Source organism: Bos javanicus, chromosome 5 (assembly GCF_032452875.1).
Source record: "Bos javanicus breed banteng chromosome 5, ARS-OSU_banteng_1.0, whole genome shotgun sequence".
NCBI lineage: Eukaryota > Metazoa > Chordata > Mammalia > Artiodactyla > Bovidae > Bos > Bos javanicus.
The window spans coordinates 49,161,676-49,180,178 of NC_083872.1; the positions used below are offsets into that span (position 1 = coordinate 49,161,676).

At 39.6% G+C, this 18,503-nt stretch overlaps 1 protein-coding gene across 1 annotated transcript in view; it reads left to right on the forward strand.

The window, feature by feature from the left end:
- Positions 1-18,503, forward strand: part of WIF1 (WNT inhibitory factor 1) — a 91,976-nt gene that overhangs the window by 40,559 nt on the left and 32,914 nt on the right. The window contains exon 3 of the mRNA XM_061416602.1: positions 15,738-15,846. Coding sequence (XP_061272586.1) covers positions 15,738-15,846 — 109 coding nt within the window. The remainder of the gene's footprint in view (positions 1-15,737; positions 15,847-18,503) is intronic.

Genomic DNA, 18,503 nt, shown 5'->3' on the forward strand with positions numbered 1-18,503 from the left:
GAACCAAAGATCAAATTGCCAACATCCGTTGGATCGTCGAAAAAGCAAGAAAGTTCCAGAAAAACATCTACTTTTGCTTTATTGACTATGCCAAAGCCTTTGACTGTGTGGATCACAATAAACTGGAAAATTCTTAAAGAGATGGGAATATCAGACCACCTCCTGAGAAATCTGTATGCACGTCAAGAAGCCTCCTGAGAAATCTGTATGCAGGTCAAGAAGCAACAGTTAGAACTAGACATGGAACAACAGACTGGTTCCAAATCAGGAAAGGAGTACATCAAGGCTGTATATTGTCACCCTGTTTATTTCACTTGTATGCAGAGTACATCATGGGAAATGCTGGGCTGGATTAAGTACAAGCCAGAATCAAGATTGCCAGGAGAAATATCAATAACCTCAGATATGCAGGTAACACCATTCTTATGGCAGAAAGTGAAAAAGAACTAAAGAGCCTTTTGATAAAAGTGAAAGAGGAGAGTGAAAAAGTTGGCTTAAAACTCAACATTCAAAAAAAAAAAAAAAACTCAACATTCAGAAAACTAAGATTATGGCATCTGGTCCCATCATTTCATGGCAAATAGATAGGGAAACAATGGAAACAGTGACAAACTTTATTTTGGGGGGCTCCAAAATCACTGCAAATGGTGACTATAGCCATGAAATTAAAAGATGCTTGCTCCTTGGAAGAAAAGCTATGACCAACCTAGACAGCATATTAAAAAGCAGAGACATTACTTTGCCAACAAAGGTCCGTCTAGTCAAGGCTATAGTTTTTCCAATGGTCATGTATGGATGTGAGAGTTGGACTGTAAAGAAAGCTGAGCACTGAAGAATTGATGCTTTGGAACTATGGTGTTGGAGAAGACTCTTGAGAGCCCCTTGGACTCCTAGGAGATCCAACCAGTCCATCCTAAAGGCAATCAGTCCTGAATATTCATTGGAAGGACTGATGCTAAAGCTGAAACTCCAATAGTTTGGCCACCTGATGTGAAGAACTGACTCACTGGAAAAGACCCTGATGCTGGGAAAGATTGAAGGCAGGTAAAGAAGGGGAAGACAGAGGATGAGATGGTTAGATGGCATCACCAACTTGATGGACATGAATTTGAGCAAGCTCTGGGAGTTGGTGATGGACAGGGAGGCCTGGCGTGCTGCAGTCCATGGGGTCAGAAAAAGTCAGACACGACTGAGCGACTGAACTGAACTGAACTGATTACTCAACTAGTTCTGTAAATTTTGGCCTCTGTGAATCTAATTATGAGGTTACAGATTTTTTTTTTTTTTCTGTTTGGCTCTTAGGTAGGAACAGAACAACTGGGCATTGGAAGATATCTTGTCACATAGTATTCTAGTATATGAAATTGAAATTATATGAACAAAGCAGTCAAATTAAGGCCTATCTCACAGCCGTTACCAAGGTAGTTTGATGCATCTTTTTTAAAACATAAAGTTAAGGGGGAAAGTCTGGTTTTTATGATTTTTATCAAAGAAGTTAATACTGTCCATGTGGATTCAAGAAAAATATATTAAATAATTGAAGAAAATTACCTGAAGCTGAAACTAAGAAAAATAAGACCTGATATTAAATATGGGATAAGCCATCATTGACAATATCTCCCAATATTTCTAAGCCCATTAAAAATTTTAGCGCTTTTTATCAATAGAATGAAATATGTATACCTCTGCTGCTGCTGCTAAGTCTCTTCAGTCGTGTCCGACTCTGTGCGACCCCATAGACGGCAGCCCACCAGGCTCCCCCATCCCTGGGATTCTCCAGGCAAGAACACTGGAGTGGGTTGCCATTTCCTTCTCCAATGCATGAAAGTGAAAAGTGAAAGTGAAGTCACTTAGTCGTGTCCAACTCTTCGCAACCCCATGGACTGCAGCCCACCAGGCTCCTCCGCCCATGGGATTTTCCAGGCAACAGTACTGGAGTGGGGTGTCATCGCCTTCTCCGTGTATACCTCTAGAGATAACTATATATTATAAAGAACTCTGGAAGAAACACAATATTGACTTGCTATGTATAAGTGAAAGTGAAGTCGCTCAGTCGTGTCCGACTCTTTGCGACCCCATGGCCACCAGGCTCCTCTGTCCATGGGATTTTCTAGGCAAGAGTACTGGAGTGAGTTGCCTTTTCCTTCTCCAGGGAACTTCCAGACCCAGGGATCGAACTCAGGTCTCCCGCATTGTAGACAGATGCTTTACCATCTGAGCCACCAGGGAAGTATATGTATATGTACTACCCAAATTTATTGGTACATTTTGTAAGTGTCATTATGTCCCCCCAAAATGTGATGTGCTGAAATACACTGCCATGTGAATTGTGTGAAGGAGAGAACAAGGAGATGAGATGCTGATGAAGAATAAATGAGGTCTAAGTGTGATTGCTCAGTTTTTAAATAATTATTAAAGAAATAACTCTTAGTACATTCTCCCCCACCCTAGCCAATGCATGAATACCCAGTGATGCTTCTGAAGCTTTAACAAAAATATATTCAAATATAAATCCTGAGATGTGGAGGGAAAAATAGAAAAAGTATTCCTTTTTCTTTGTTAGAACTGAACCCTCCCTCTCCCATCTCCTCTAAGACCATTCAGACTGCTTTATTAGCCCTCCCATGGTCTCCAATAACTTTTCTGTCGTAGTACTTGGGAGAAATTGTAGCTGTGCTCCTGAGTTCCTCCACACGGTTTCCCCCCCATACTTATAGACTGTCCCTAGTCTCCAAAGTGCCATCTGCACCTCTTGGAATGATGTTCCTTACCTTACCCCACTCAATATTGCCCCAAACAATCCTTCTTCTTAGGGCCTAATTTTTAGGTTGGCAGTGATCCATAACTTTGCAAATGTTTGAATCAGGGCAAGATTATTCTAAGAAGGAGGTACTTGTCCCAGAAGCCTCGAGGTCAGAGGCCCCACTGCTGCCTGTGATCTCAGAAAGACAGCAGTGAACAGTCCTAAAGTGGGATCTTAGTGCCCAGGAGTTGAAACCTAGATACAAACCAGGAATCCTAGCTGCTAGGACACGAGGGGCTAGAGGCAAAGTTTCCCTGGCTCTTACCTCCTTTGAAAGCAAGAATGTTTCATAGAGGCAAAAACTGTAAAAACAGGCACAGAGTTTGTCATCAGAGACAGTGTAACATGTGAGAGCACAGAAGCAGTTTGTTTAAGACAGAAGCAAGGCAGAAATACACACCCAGAGAGGAGTGTGGGCATCCTGAATGAGAAGCACAGCTACGTCAGAAGCTAGGCAGAGATGCAGACCCAGAGAGAAAGCATATGGGCATCCTCTCTAAAAAGGGACACGGTAAAGAAGTGATTTAAATCGTGTATATAGGATAGTACTTCTGGGTCTTTGTTTACTTTTGGCCAATTAGATTTTTTCCTTACACCTGACTGATTCATAGACCCTGCTCAATACACGTGTGCAACCTTTTGCTAAGACGGTCCCCCTGCAGAGGCCTGTTGGAGTATGTCCACACTTATTATGGGTGGTGACCCCTCCTTTTTTAACCCCCAAGGAGCCTTCCTGCACATGTGCAAGACAGGGAAGTTTTCCTTGACCTCAGGAAAGGTCATCTTATCTCTTTAGCAGAGCTCAGCTTCTGCCATTAGCTTTGTCCTTCAAGTGTCTGAATAAGAACAAATCTTCAATTTTATTTCACTTGACAAAGACCAGCTGTTCAGTCTGGGGACCCATCTATTTCTTACCTCACCTCCATTGCTCTTTCCAAGGAAAATTTTGGGAGTCTGATGAATGTGTGCTGAACAGGATTTTCTTTAGAGCCTACATGGTCTACTGTGCTAGTGGTGGTGGTTTAATCACTAAATTGTGTCCAACTCCTGCAACCCCATGGACCATAGCCTGGGAGGCTTCTCTGACTGTGGGATTTCCCAGGCAAGAATGCTGGAGTGGGATGCCATTTTCTTCTCCAGGGAATATTCCCGACCCAGGGATCGAACCTAGGTCTCCTGCATTGCAGGCATATTCTTTCTACTGACTGAGCCACCAGGGAAGCTGGACATGGTCTTTACGCTGATATCCATTTTTTCAGTCTTCAAAAGAACTTAAGAAAACCTTTTTTATTGTCGAATGCTTTGCTTTTCTACTTCCTTGTTCAGTTCAGTTCAGTCGCTCAGTCGTGTCCGACTCTTTGCGACCCCATGAATCGCAGCACACCCCCATGAATCGCAGCACGCCAGGCCTCCCTGTCCATCACCAACTCCCGGAGTTCACTCAGACTCACGTCCATCGAGTCAGTGATGCCATCCGTCCCCTCTGTCGTCCCCTTCTCCTCCTGCCCCCAATCCCTCCCAGCATCAGAGTCTTCTCCAATGAGTCAACTCTTTAACTCTCCCACATAAAATACATTAAAAAAAAATAAACAATCCTAACTTTTGGTTTTATCTAATACAAAATAGCAATTTAATTCTCTATTGCATTGCTTTCCTATCTTTAGGACTCTTAAAAGAGAGTGACTAGCCAGGGATTTGTCGGATAACCAGGTCTGTTTTTGGTTTGCATGAGCAAGGATAGTTCCAAACCCTAGGAGGAAAAAATGGAAAATGTCTTAGATATTTCAGATGCATGTGAAGCCAAACCGTGTGATCTCCTGCCAGTTTTAGTTTACAAAACTCTTGTGGTCCTGGGTGTGTTTACTTGGACTTTAACTTTTAGTATTACCATTATATTCCAATAACTTCACTCCCTCAACCGGTCCACTGACTGTGGTCTAGTCTAGGGTGTATAAAAAATGATTACTAGAATAGAAGAACTAGGCAAATTGAAATTCTCTCTTTAAGCCTTGTTAATCTCAGTGTCAATTTCATCCAAGCCAGCGACATGAGGAAATAACTACCCTGCATGAGAAGGTGCTTTTTCTTTTTGTTTTTGAAGCAAATTCCTCTTAGGGCCTTCAAAAGAAAGCAGGAAAAAAGTCATTGTTGATATTTTAGTGACATTGCAATTGCATATTGTAATTTACAGAACACATAGTTTATGTACATTTATACAACTTTACAAATTTGGTAGCTCAATTGATAAAGAATCTGCCTGCAATGCATGAGACCCTGGTTCAATTCCTGGGTCAGGAAGATTCACTGGCGAAGGGATAGGCTACCCACTCCAGGATTCTGGCCTGGAGAATTCCATGGCCTGTATAGTCCATGGGGTCGCAAAGAGTCGGACACAACTGAGTGAATTTCACAAATTTAATTAACTTTAAAACTTATACAAATTACTTGTCTTTATCATTATACATATGTAACTTATAGGAGAGACCCAAGTAGAAAATATGAACCAGAAGAGCACTGGATAAAGTCATGTTTTAGAACTAGACCTTGTTTATATTATTTGCTTGTATTCTTTCTGGGAGCCTGATTGCCAAGGTTTTGTCCCTAAACAAGCATGAAACAGTTACAAACTATGCCCAGACTGGCTGGCTATCAAATGTCAATGTTTGTTTGATCTTTTCTTCCAAAACCTTCACTATTCTCTATGTATGCTGGGGTGACTGGCCAGACAGCAAAATAAAAGAGACTCTTCTGACCCGTAAAAGTAATTTACCAATTGCCAAAACAGAGAAGCTGCTGCTTGTCAGTAGAATCAGAGGCTAATGCCACTTCACCACAACAGAGTGTTCTGGATGCACTGGGCTTACACATCTGAATGCTTCCTGGTAGGTCATTCATTCATTCAGCAAATATTTAAAGGCTGAGTGAATCTCCAGTAGAGTGCCGGAAAAAAAATGTAATCCCATTCTTAACACAAAGAATCCAAGATGTACATGAGAATACATGATATACCCATGTGAAAAATTTCTTAATAATATATGGTGGTACATGTTTAAGGGCCAAATTGGTTTAAGTCCTATCACAGGTCAGTATGGGCTTCCCAGTGGCTCAGCAGTAAAGAATCCACCTGCAGTGCAGGAGCTGCAGGAGACGCAGGCTTGATCCCTGGGTCAGGAAGATCCTCTGGAGAAGAGCATGGCAACCACTCCAGTATTCTTGCCTGGGAAGTCCTACAGTTAGAGGAGCCTGGTGGGCTACAGTCTGACTTGCAAAGAGTCAGACACGACTGAAGCAACTTAGCGCACACACACACACACACACACGCGAGTCAGTGTAAGTGAAAACACTGGAATACAGGCATGGCTCTGGTATGTTCAAAGTAGGCCAGTTGAGCTCCAGCAGCATGTCCCTGTTGAGGAATATTAAAAAATAAGAGAAACATGGAGCCAAATTTTGGAGAGCATTCAAACAGGCTAAAGGCCTTATCCTGGAGATAAGGAGAAACAGGGGAATGGTGATGTGACAAAAGTGATACTAGGTCAAAAAGATACATGCACCCCTGTGTTCATAGCAGCACTGTTTACAATAGCCAGGACATGAAAGTAACCTAGATGTCCAGCAGAGGAGTAAATAAAGATGTGGTACATACATACAACGGAATACTGTTGTCATTCAGTCGCTCAGTCACATCTGACTCTTTGTGACCCCATGGACTGCAGCACGGCAGGATTCCCTGTCCTTCACCATTTCCCAGAGTTTGTCCAAACTCATGTCCATTGACTGGAGAAGGCAATGGCACCCCACTCCAGTACTCTTGCCTAGAAAATCCCATGGACAGAGGAGCCTGGTAGGCTACAGTCCATGGGGTCGCAAAGAGTCAGACACGACTGAGCAACTTCACTTTTACTTTTCACTCTCATGCACTGGAGAAGGAAATGGCAACCCACTCCAGTATTCTTGCCTGGAGAATCCCAGGGACAGAGGAGCCTGGTGGGCTGCTGTCTATGGGGTCGCACAGGGTCGGACACGACTGAAGCGACTTAGCAGCAGCAGCAGCAGCATGTCCATTGACTCGGTGATGCCATCCCACCATCTCGTCCTCTGTCACCCCCTTCTCCGCCTGCCCTCAATCTTTCCCAGCATCAAGCTCCTTACCAGTGAATCTGCTCTTCTCATAAGGAGGCCAAAGTATTTGAACTTTAGCTTCAGCATCAGTCCTTCCAATGAATATTCAGGATTGATTTCCTTTAGGATTGACTGGTTTGATCTCCTTGCTATCCAAGGGACTCTTGCTATCAAGAGTCTTCTCCAGCAGCACGGTTTGAAAGCATCACTTCTTTAGTGCTCAGCCTTCCTTATGGTCTGACCCTCACATCTGTACAAGACTACTGGTAAAATTGTAGCTTTGACTATACAGACCTTTGTTGGCAAAATGATGTCTCTGCTTTTTAATACATTCTCTAGGTTTGTCTTAGCTTTTCTTCCAAGGAGCAAGCATCTTTTAATTTCCTGGCTGCTGTCTCTGTCCACAGTGATTTTGGAGCCCAAGAAAATAAAGTCTGTCACTGTTTCCATTTTTCCCTATCTATTTACTGTGAAGTGATGGGACCAGATTCCATAATCTTTGTTTTTTGATGTTGAGTTTTAAGCCAGGTTTTCACTCTCCTCTTTCACGTTCAACAACAGCTTTTTAGTTCCTCTTCACTTTCTGCCATTAGAGTGGTATCATCTGCATATCTGAGATTGTTGGTATTTCTTCTGGCAATTTTGATACTAACTTGTGATTTCTCCAGCCTGGCATTTCACATGATGTACTCTGTATAGAAGTTAAATAAGCAGGATGACAATATACAGCCTTGATGTACTCCTTTCCCAATTTTGAAACAGTCCATTGTTCCATGTCCAGTTCTAAATGTTGCTTCTTGACTTGCATACAGCTTTCACAGAAGACAGGTAAGGTGGTCTGGTATTCCCAGTGGAAGAGTATTCCACAGTTTGTTGTGATCCACATAGTCAAAGGCTTTAGTATAGTCAATGAAGCAGATATTTTTCTGGAATTCCCTTGCTTTTTCTAAGATCCAACAGATATTGACAACTTGATCTCTGGTTCCTCTGCCTTTTCTAAATCCAGGGCTTCCTTGGTGGCTCAGATGGTAAAGAATCTGCCTGCAATGCAGGAGACCTGGGTTTGATCCCTGGGTTTGATCCCTGGGTCGAGAAGATCCCCTGAAGAAGGCAATGGCTGACCCACCTCAGTATTCTTGCCTGGAGAATTCCACAGACAGAGGAGCCTGGCAGGCTACAGTTCATGGGGGTCACAAAGAGTCAGACACAACTGAGCAACTAACACAATGGAATATTACTCCACCATAAAAAAGAAAGAGCTACTGCCATCTGCAGCAACATGGATGGATCTAGAGAATGTTATGCTTAGTGAAGTGAGAAGAAAAGAAAAATGCTATATGATACCACTTATATGTGGAATCTGAAAAAATAATACAAGTAAGTGTTAATCACTCAGTCATGTCTAACTCTTTGTGACCTCGTGGACTGTAGCCCTCGCCTCCTCTGTCCATAGAATTCTCCAGGCAAGAATACTGGGGTGGGTTGCCATTCCCTTCTCCAGAGGATCTTCCCAACCCAGGGATCAAATTCAGGTTTCCTGTATTGTATGTGGATTCTTTACCATCTGAGCCATCAGGGAAAATTTATGTCCAAAACCGAAACAGACTCACAGATAGGGAAAACAAACTTGTGATTACTAAAAGGCAGAGGGGATTAGGGAAAGGCAAATTAGGAGTTTCAGTTCAGTTCAGTCGCTCAGTTGTGTCTGACTCCCTGTAACCCCATGAACCGCAGCACTCCAGGCCTCCCTGTCCATCACCAACTCCCGGAGTTTACCCAAATTCATGTCCACTGAGTCGGTGATGCCATCCAGCCATCTCATCCTCTGTCATCCCCTTCTCCTCCTGCCTGCAATCTTTCCCAACATCAGGGTCTTTTCAAATGAGTCAGCTCTTTGCATCAGGTGGCCAAAGTATTGGAGTTTGAGCTTCAGCATCAATCCTTCCAATGAACACCCAGGTCTGATTTCCTTTAGGATGGACTGGTTGGATCTCCTTACAGTCCAGGGGACTCTCAAGAGTCTTCTCCAACACCACAGTTCAAAAGCATCAATTCTTCTGTGCTCAGCTTTCTTCACAGTCCAACTCTCACATCTATATATGACCACTGGAAAAACCATAGCCTTGACTAGACGGACCTTTGTTGGCAAAGTAATGTCTCTGCTTTTTAATATGCTGTCTAGGTTGGTCATAACTTTCCTTCCAAGGAGTAAGCGTCTTTTAATTTCATGGCTGCAGTCACCATCTGCAGTGATTTTGGAGCCCCAAAAATAAAGTCAGCCACTGTTTCCACGTCTATTTGCCATGAAGTGATGGGACCAGATGCCATGATCTTAGTTTTCTGAATGTTGAGTTTTAAGCCAACTTTTTCACTCTCCTCTTTCACTTTCATCAAGAGGCTCTTTAGCTCTTTACTTTCTGCCATGAAGGGTGGTGTCATCTGCCTATCTGAGGTTATTGATATTTCTCCTGGCAATCCTGATTCCAGCTTGTGCTTCCTCCAGACCAGCATTTCTCATGATGTACTCTGCATGTAAGTTAAATAAGCAGGGTGACAATATACAGCCTTGACATACTCCTTTTCCTATTTGGAACCACTCTGTTGTTCCATGTCCAGTTCTAACTGTTCCTTCCTGACCTGCATATAGGTTTCTCAAGAGGCAGGTCAGGTGGTCTGGTATTCCCATCTCTTTCAGAATTTTCCACAATTTATTGTGATCCACACAGTCAAAGGCTTTGGCATAGTCAGATCATGAACTCCTTATTGCCAAAATTCAGACTTAAATTGAAGAAAGTGGGGAAGACCACTAGATAATTCAGGTATGATCTCAATCAAATCCCTTATGATTATACGGTGGAAGTGAGAAATAGATTTAAGGGACTAGATCTGATAGAATGCCTGATGAACTATGGATGGAGGTTCGTGACATTGTACAGGAGACAGGGATCAAGACCATCCCCAAGAAAAAATTAGGAGTATAGAATTAAGAAATATAAATCTATATAAAATAGATGAGCAACAAAGATATACTGGATAGCACTGATAATTATACCCACTATCTTGTAATAGCCTATTATGGAATATAATCTTCAAAAATACTGAATCACTATATGATACACCTGAAGACAACACAATATTGTAAATTATACTTTAATAAAAGGGAAAGGGAAGTTGCTCAGTCGTGTCCGACTCTTCGCGACCCCATGCACTGCAGCCTACCAGGCTCCTCCATCCATGGGATTTTCCAGGCAAGAGTACTGGAGTGGGGTGCCATTGCCTTCTCCAACTTTAATAAGAAAGTGATGTTAAAAAAAAGAGATGTTTCAGTTAGATATATTAGTTTTTGTTATGGCATTAAAGAGGCAGGGAGGGAGGATATTTCAGAAATTTTACAGTAATGCCACCTTGAGGAAATAAAGTCTGAGTTAAGATGGAAGCAATGGGAATGGAAGAGACAGACTCAAAAGAGATTATGGAGAGACAAACGATAAGATTTTGGTGTCTGGCTATCGGAAGAGGCAAGAAATGACAACTCTGAGGTTCAGTACCTTTGTCATGAAAAAATAATAATTCTGTCAACAGAAATTAAGAAATCAGGTGGGGAAGCTGTTTTGGGCAGGTGATGAATGAGGCTCTGTGTGCCCAAGCACGGCCATGAGGTGCTGTGAACTATTCACACCGCGCAGCTCGTTGCTCAGGAGCAAAAAGTTCAGTCTGTGAAAGTGCAGGAGTTTTATGGCAGAATATAAAGATTGAAGAGCTGAGGCTTGGGTCCTAATGATTTTTCCGAGATTTTGAGCTGACAGGAGCCTTAATAAGGAAATGCAGGAAAAGCAAGATGTGGGAGAAGAATCAGCAGACTGTCACAGAATCCAGGGACAACGAGTTGTGAATTTGAAGGATGAAATTTTGCAGAGAGGTGACAAGAAGAATGCTGAGGAAGAATGCGAGATCTGGCAATTTTGGGGTCTAGACATTCAGGCGTCAGATTATTTGAAGCATTAGGCATGCTTATTCGTTTTGTTTGGAACTTCAACATTGAACTATTTTCCTTTCTTATTTTAGTAGATTTCTTCTTGCCTTTCACATACTGTATAGGAGCTATTTTATATTCCTTTAGTAATTCTCACGCTCAGGGCCTGGCTAATCGGAACATACTTGAATGCTATAATAGTAGTAGGTTTTTGTGAGAATTAAATGAACGGTGACTGGAGTATAGTAAACACTTAGTAAAAATTATTTGTAAAATTGCAAACTTTACAGCACTATATTCTATATTTTTGAATTACTTAAAATTTTAGGGGGGGCAGATACGATGTCTTTACTGTTTTAGTATTTTCCCGTGAATGCTTAGGCCAACATCATAATACGTGAAGTTGAAAGGGGTTTGAGAACCATGGTTTTATGAAGAACCTTTGATTCTTAACTCAGAGGTTCCTGCAATTATTGTGCTTATTAGATTAAGTGTACACCATAAACTCAGAACTTCAAAGGTAAAAAAGAAATACTGGATTCTCTCCATTCCCTCCAATGGTTAATGCAATTCTCTGCTTCCTTTCTCTATGTCTACTCAAAAAAGAGTGCCAGACTGAAGGCCTTCTGAGTTGTCCCATTTGTATTTTAAATGATGTCTTCATCTCTTCTGGAAGGAACAACCTGAATATTCAGCCAAGTTGCTTGGAAGCAAGTTAAATGGGCTCCAGCACTCCTTCCTTGATAATATTTGGGTGTCTTTTATACTTCTGTATGAAAAGAAAATTTACTGTGTGGCGAACCAGGCCAGCAAGATTTCTCAGCAACTTAATTTAGAAGTGAATTATTCTTCTGAATAGACCCATTCTTTGTTTGAGTACAAGGCAATCTTTTCATGTGATTCCTAAATAAGCACCCTGGTTACCTCTACCTGAGTTTCCACTAGTGTCACTGAGTGTAACAAAATGTACTTTTTCCTAATAGAGGTTTTATGCTCTCCAGCATAGTACCTCCCTATTACAGTTCATACTCTGGGCTCCTTTTATCTTAGTAATAAATCTGAAATTTGTAAGACTTGTTCCCAAACTTTAAAGCTAGCTCTCTGTTCCCTTTGGCATAGAATTTAGGTTTTATTTGCCCCCAAATAAGTTTTTCCAGGAGAGAGTTTGGGACTAAGAATAGTTATTATATTATAAATAAAGTAAAAGCAGAAAGTCCTATCTAGGAGTTATAACATTAATAAATCTATCACTTATTTCATCAACCATTCTCTATGACTTTGAGGGGAGTGTTTAAGTCCTTAATTTAAATGAGGAATTTATTTCATCTCTACTTCATGGTGATGATGATTTATTTGTAAAAACATTTATATGGTATTGATGGTTTGGATAGATTGCTTTATAATGACAGTGAAACTTTGAAAGAAGTCTGTTTCACTATCAGACAAAGAATTGGTCAATTTCTAAGTGATTTTCAACTTAGAGTTTTTAAGAAGGCAGTGGACATAAACTTCTTTTAAAAACAAATATACCATATATGAAGAAAATTGTTTATTTTAGAGATTAGAGCATCAATATCTCTAAAAAGAAAGCCAAACAAATAAAAATGGGTTTCTCTGGCAACTGTCTTTTGCTGATAAAATCCAAAGAAGAAGCCATTTTAACCAGTTCCTGCTTTATGATACAGTCTTAGGATTGTAGCAGAAAAGCCATGATGTTTACTGATTCTCAGAGAAATCAAAGGGTCACCCTACTGTGAAATTTGTGATTGATAAGATCAGAGTATTGGTTGGCCAGATGAGTTCATTAAACCCAGCTACATCCTGCAGTGAGGTCATGCCAACGCAAATTATAAACTCTCTGGGACTGAATATAGCACATTCATGCTTCCCAACCCACCTTACATGATCATACTGAAAAACAGCAACAGGAGGGACTTTCCTGGCAGTCCAGTGGTTAGCAGTCTGCCTTGCAATACAGGGGTCTCGGGTTCAATCCCTGGTCAGGGAACTAAAATCCCACACACCACAGGGCAACTAAGCCTGTGTGCCACAACTACAGAGCCTGTATGTTCTAGATCCCACGTGCTGCGACTACTGAGCCTGCCCATCACAACAAGAGAGACCACAGGCCACGGGGAAAGATCCTGCAGGATGCAATGAAGACCCCACATGCCATAACTAAGACTTGAAGCATGCCAAATGATAATTTTGAAAAAAAATTAAAAAGAAACTGGCAAAGGTTGTGTTTGTTTGTTTGTTATGAAACGATAATAACAGGAGACCCAAAGGTTCTATGAAGTTACGTTTTTGGACTGGGTGAAATTCTTTCTGTCCCACATTGGGTGAACATCATCAAAAGCTTCTGAAAGAGACATTTAGAAGCTGCTTAGATACTGAGTGTTGTTTTCTTGAAGCACAGTTTCAGGAAGAAGAGCAAGAGATTTGAATACATTGTTACCTGAGCACAGCCATGCTAAATAGAAGCCTAAGAAGAATATTTCGTCTATGATCAGAGATTTATACAAGTAGAGCCGGTGATTATCAGCCACACAGAACTGAAAGCAGGGTATATGATTTATGTCTGTTGTTAAATTAGTGTATTTATTTCACTATGAAAGGCATGGAACCATATGTAGAAAATTTGGGAGAGAGAGAAAAGGCAAAAAATCAGTTATCATCAATCCTATGCAGTCATTCTCTTTAATCTTCATCTCTCGTCTTTCATCCTTTTTCTTATTAACCCAAAAAATAATTTTTAAAACTTGCTGAAATTACATTTGTTTTTATAAATGCGATTTTAAAATATATCATCCACATAAACATAGATTTAGTGTATAATGTGATAAAGCTCAAAGGTATAATTATGGAGCAACAAATGATAACATGCGGTATTTGAAGCAATATAGCTTCAAACTGTTTTATTTTCAATAAAACTGAATTGTTTTATTTTCAACATATTTGCACTCTGTTCACTCAACCCTTTTCCAATGTTAAATGTACTACAAATACAAATATTTCGAGTAAGTCTTGGCTTGTAGTATGCCATTCGTGAGTGATGTTTTATTGTTGCTAGTTATTATTACTGTATTTGGTAATATAAATAACCAAAAGTTACTAACTATAAAGGCATACAGCACCAAATCCTTTATAATGCCAACCAAGATATGTTTTAGAACAAAATGTGAAATGATAAATATTATCTAGTAAAGTGTAGAGGGAAGTACAGCTTGTAGAAGTCATTTAAAACACTTGAATTCATGAAATGCCATCTAAGATGTAGCTCACTTTTAATAATCATTGGTTTTCTTGAAGGGACATAATTAATGTTCTTGCTTTCAAAGGGATTCATTCAATTGAATGACCTTTCCTGATGATACTCCTTTCATCAGACTTCTTGCAATTCTCTGCCTTCCCTTAAACAGGGTAGGAATTAACTCTTGATGACTCTTTATCCTCAAGGCCCTCCTAATGAATGAATTTATTAAAATTAATTCACACAACATTTTTACCCACCCAGGAAACCCTTCACAGTGGTCTTATGGAACCATTGCCACAAGTCAAAGAAACAGTTGCAGTGGAATTTTGGTTAATGAAGGTGCTCTTTTTGACCTGGTAAAACCTTGAAGTGCTTTTCAGCTTGAGACAGGTGTGACAGTATCCCTACAGATTACCTTCTAAGATTAACCTTTTACATTATTTTACTCATGAAGTTCTTAATGCCTAATACATTGATATTGTGACTTAAAGCAGAAAGGTGTATCAGTCTACCATGTATCTCTTATATCTTCCATGTTGGAAAATAAATTTTATAATGCATGTAAATTTTTTATACTGCATGTAAGAAAGGCTGTATTTTTAAAACCTCTTCCTAGCCCATGTTTATGTAATCAGCTTAATTAACCGATCCAAATTCTGGATATCTCTGCAGATAACTGCAGAACCACTTAGTCTGCCTAACTTTTATTTTGGTATCTGTATGATTTATTGATTGTTCTTTATTCCTAAGCAAGAACACATTGTTTCCATTACAAGTCCCTTTAATAACCCAGATGAGAATCAGTTAAGCATCAAAGCTCTACAGTGAGATTATACATTACTACTATCAGTAGTTCGTGGCCATTCAAGTAACAAGAATCAACTTCTCAACTAGATTCAGTGGGAAAGTGAAAATGTTTACAATGTAAAGTTTTATGGCTTATTGTCATATTGCAGAGGTGGTTTTTACATTTTTAGACTTTTTCTCTCCATAATTAAATTGAGATATTATATAAACCTTCCAAAGGAAATGATACTGAAAAATACATGTTAACACCAAGATTATATAAACCTTCCAAAGGAAATGATACTGAAAAATAAATGTTAACACCAAGATCATTAAATTTTGGACTTCCATATCTTCTTTTGCACTTAGGTTTTTGCTTTTGTTATCACTTGTTTATTATGTCTTTCCAAATTCTGATCAAAAAAGTCACTTCACATTTGAAAAGAATTAAAGAATGACCCAAGAAACAGATGGATTTTATAAGGGCTAGTTGAAGATTGTTTTGACATCAACTATTTCCTTCAGAGCATTTTTCTCAATCCTTTTAAGCTAAAAGGCTACCTTGTAAATATCTTGGATATGTGTTATTAATGTTTGCTTCTCTCCAAGCAGTCTAATTCTAGAGTTCTAAAACGCAGAAGAGAGAGTTACGCCTATACAATATTATAGGTGTCGTGTGTTCCAGAATTCCGATGGTGAAAAATGTCAGTATTCCATCAGAGGGATGATGAATTGAGAAGTGCCTTCCCACTCTCTGTGGTTTCCATGGTACTGATTGTCAATGCCTTTTGTTGTAGGCAGAATACTTCTATGAATTCCTGTCCTTGCGCTCCTTGGATAAAGGCATCATGGCAGACCCAACTGTCAATGTCCCTCTTCTGGGAACAGTGCCTCACAAGGCATCAGGTGGGTGGTCTTTGCCTCAGAGAAAGGTTTATGCTTAAAATATAATAGTGGTGGGAATACTATTTTAGATCCAAATGTCATCCATCAGAGAGATTACAGGATGTTTTCTTGAAGACAGCTATTGATTTTAGGGCAAATCAGTTGTTATGTCCCAATTTCCTTTGGACAAAAGATTAGGATAGGCGTGAAGAAATGGAAGTTTTAGAATTTCCTAAAAATTCAGTTCATAAATGATTTCAGATTAAAAAAAGAAAGTCATTGTATGAAATATACTTGGCCAACAAGTGCTAATTAATGTAATGCATATAAGTGTGGCAAAGATACAAACTAAGTGATTGAGAGGGAATGGGATAAATCAAGAAAAATTTCCCCTAAATGAACATTGTATTAAATAGGAATTCGAAGTAGAGAAGAGAAATGCAAAAGTGGGAGAAAAGGGTTCAGTCTTTCAGACCTAATCATCCTTCTTTGCTTAGAAAGTATAGTATGCAGTTAGGTATTTAGAACTTTTCAGCTTACAAAGCACCAATTCTTACATTATCTAATTCATGTTCTGGGAGAGAGTCAAGGCTTAAATTACATCTCCATTTTAAAAATTAGAAAATCGAGGCTTGTGAGGTTTAACTGACTTTCCCAAAGTCATATATTAGTAGTAAGTGGCAGAGCTGAAACTAGAGCCCAGGTTTTATGACTTTTAGAAAAATACAGAGATCTCTTATGTTAACATGTTCCAATATTTCCTTCTGCCTTGAGTCTATTTTTTTTTACATAATTGTAGTAATATTATATATTGTTTTTACATGATGTTTTTCTGGCTTTTAACATTTTAACATAAGCATTTTCCCATGTCATTGCAGATTTTTCCGAAAGTTCTTAATGTGCTTATAATATTCTATTTTATGAACATACCATAATTTATGTTCCCTTATTGTATGTTATGTAGATTGTTTTTAGGGTTTGCATACTAAAAATATCACAGTAACCATTCTTTTTTAAAGTAATAGATGGTCAATACACCACGACTGTCAATATAAGGCCCTGCACAGAATGGGCATTCAAAAAACACTTGTTGGATTACTGTGTGTAGCAGAATCTTAAAGTTCATCGCATTATTTTTTTTTTTGAAAAAAATATATTTTTAATTTTATTTTATTTAACTTTATGATATTATATTGGTTTTGCCATATATCAAAATGAATCTGCCACAGGTATACATGTGTTCCCCATCCTGAACCCTCCTCCCTCCTCCCTCCCCATACCATCCTTCTGGGTTGTCCCAGTGCACCAGCCCCAAGCATCCAGTATCCTGCATCGAACCTGGACTGGCGACTCGTTTCATATATGATATTATACATATTTCAATGCCATTCTCCCAAATCATCCCACCCTCTCCCTCTCCCACAGAGTCCAAAAGACTGTTCTATACATCAGTGTCTCTCTTGCTGTCTCGTATACAGGGTTACTGTTACCATCTTTCTAAATTCCATATATATGCGTTAGTATACTGTATTGGTGTTTTTCTTTCTGGCTTACTTCACTCTGTATAATAGGCTCCAGTTTCATCCACCTCATTAGAACTGATTCAAATGTATTCTTTTTAATGGCTGAGTAATACTCCATTGTGTATATGTACCACAGCTTTCTTTATCCATTCATCTGTTGATGGGCATCTAGGTTGCCTTCCATGTCCTGGCTGTTATAAACAGTGCTGCGATGAACACTGGGGTACACATGTCTCTTTCCCTTCTGGTTTCCTCAGTGTGTATGCCCAGCAGTGGGATTGCTGGATCATAAGGCAGTTCTATTTCCAGTTTTTAAAGGAATCTCCACACTGTTCTCCATAGTGGCTGTACTAGTTTGCATTCCCACCAACAGTGTAAGAGAGTTCCCTTTTCTCCACACCCTCTCCAGCATTTATTATTTGTAGACTTTTGGATCGCAGCCATTCTGACTGGTGTGAAATGGTACCTCATAGTGGTTTTGATTTGCATTTCTCTGATAATGAGTGATGTTGAGCATCTTTTCATGTGTTTGTTAGCCATCTGTATGTCTTCTTTGGAAAAATGTCTATTTAGTTCTTTGGCCCATTTTTTGATTGGGTCATTTATTTTTCTGGAATTCAGCTGTAGGAGTTGCTTGTAGATTTTTAAGATTAGTTGTTTGTCTGTTGCTTCATTTGCTATTATTTTCTCCCATTCTGAAGGCTGTCTTTTCACCTTGCTTATAGTTTCCTTTGTTGTGCAGAAGCTTTTAAGTTTAATTAGGTCCCACTTGTTTATTTTTGCTTTTATTTCCAATATTCTGGGAGGTGGGTCATAGAGGATCCTGCTGTGATGTATGTTGGAGAGTGTTTTGCCTATGTTCTCCTCTAGGAGTTTTATAGTTTCTGGTCTTACGTTGAGATCTTTAATCCATTTTGAGTTTATTTTTGTGTATGGTGTTAGAAAGTGTTCTAGTTTCATTCTTTTACAAGTGGTTGACCAGATTTCCCAGCACCACTTGTTAAAGAGATTGTCTTTAATCCATTGTATATTCTTGCCTCCTTTGTCAAAGATAAGGTGTCCATATGTGCATGGATTTATCTCTGGGCTCTCTATTTTGTTCCATTGATCTATATTTCTGTCTTTGTGCCAGTACCATACTGTCTTGATGACTGT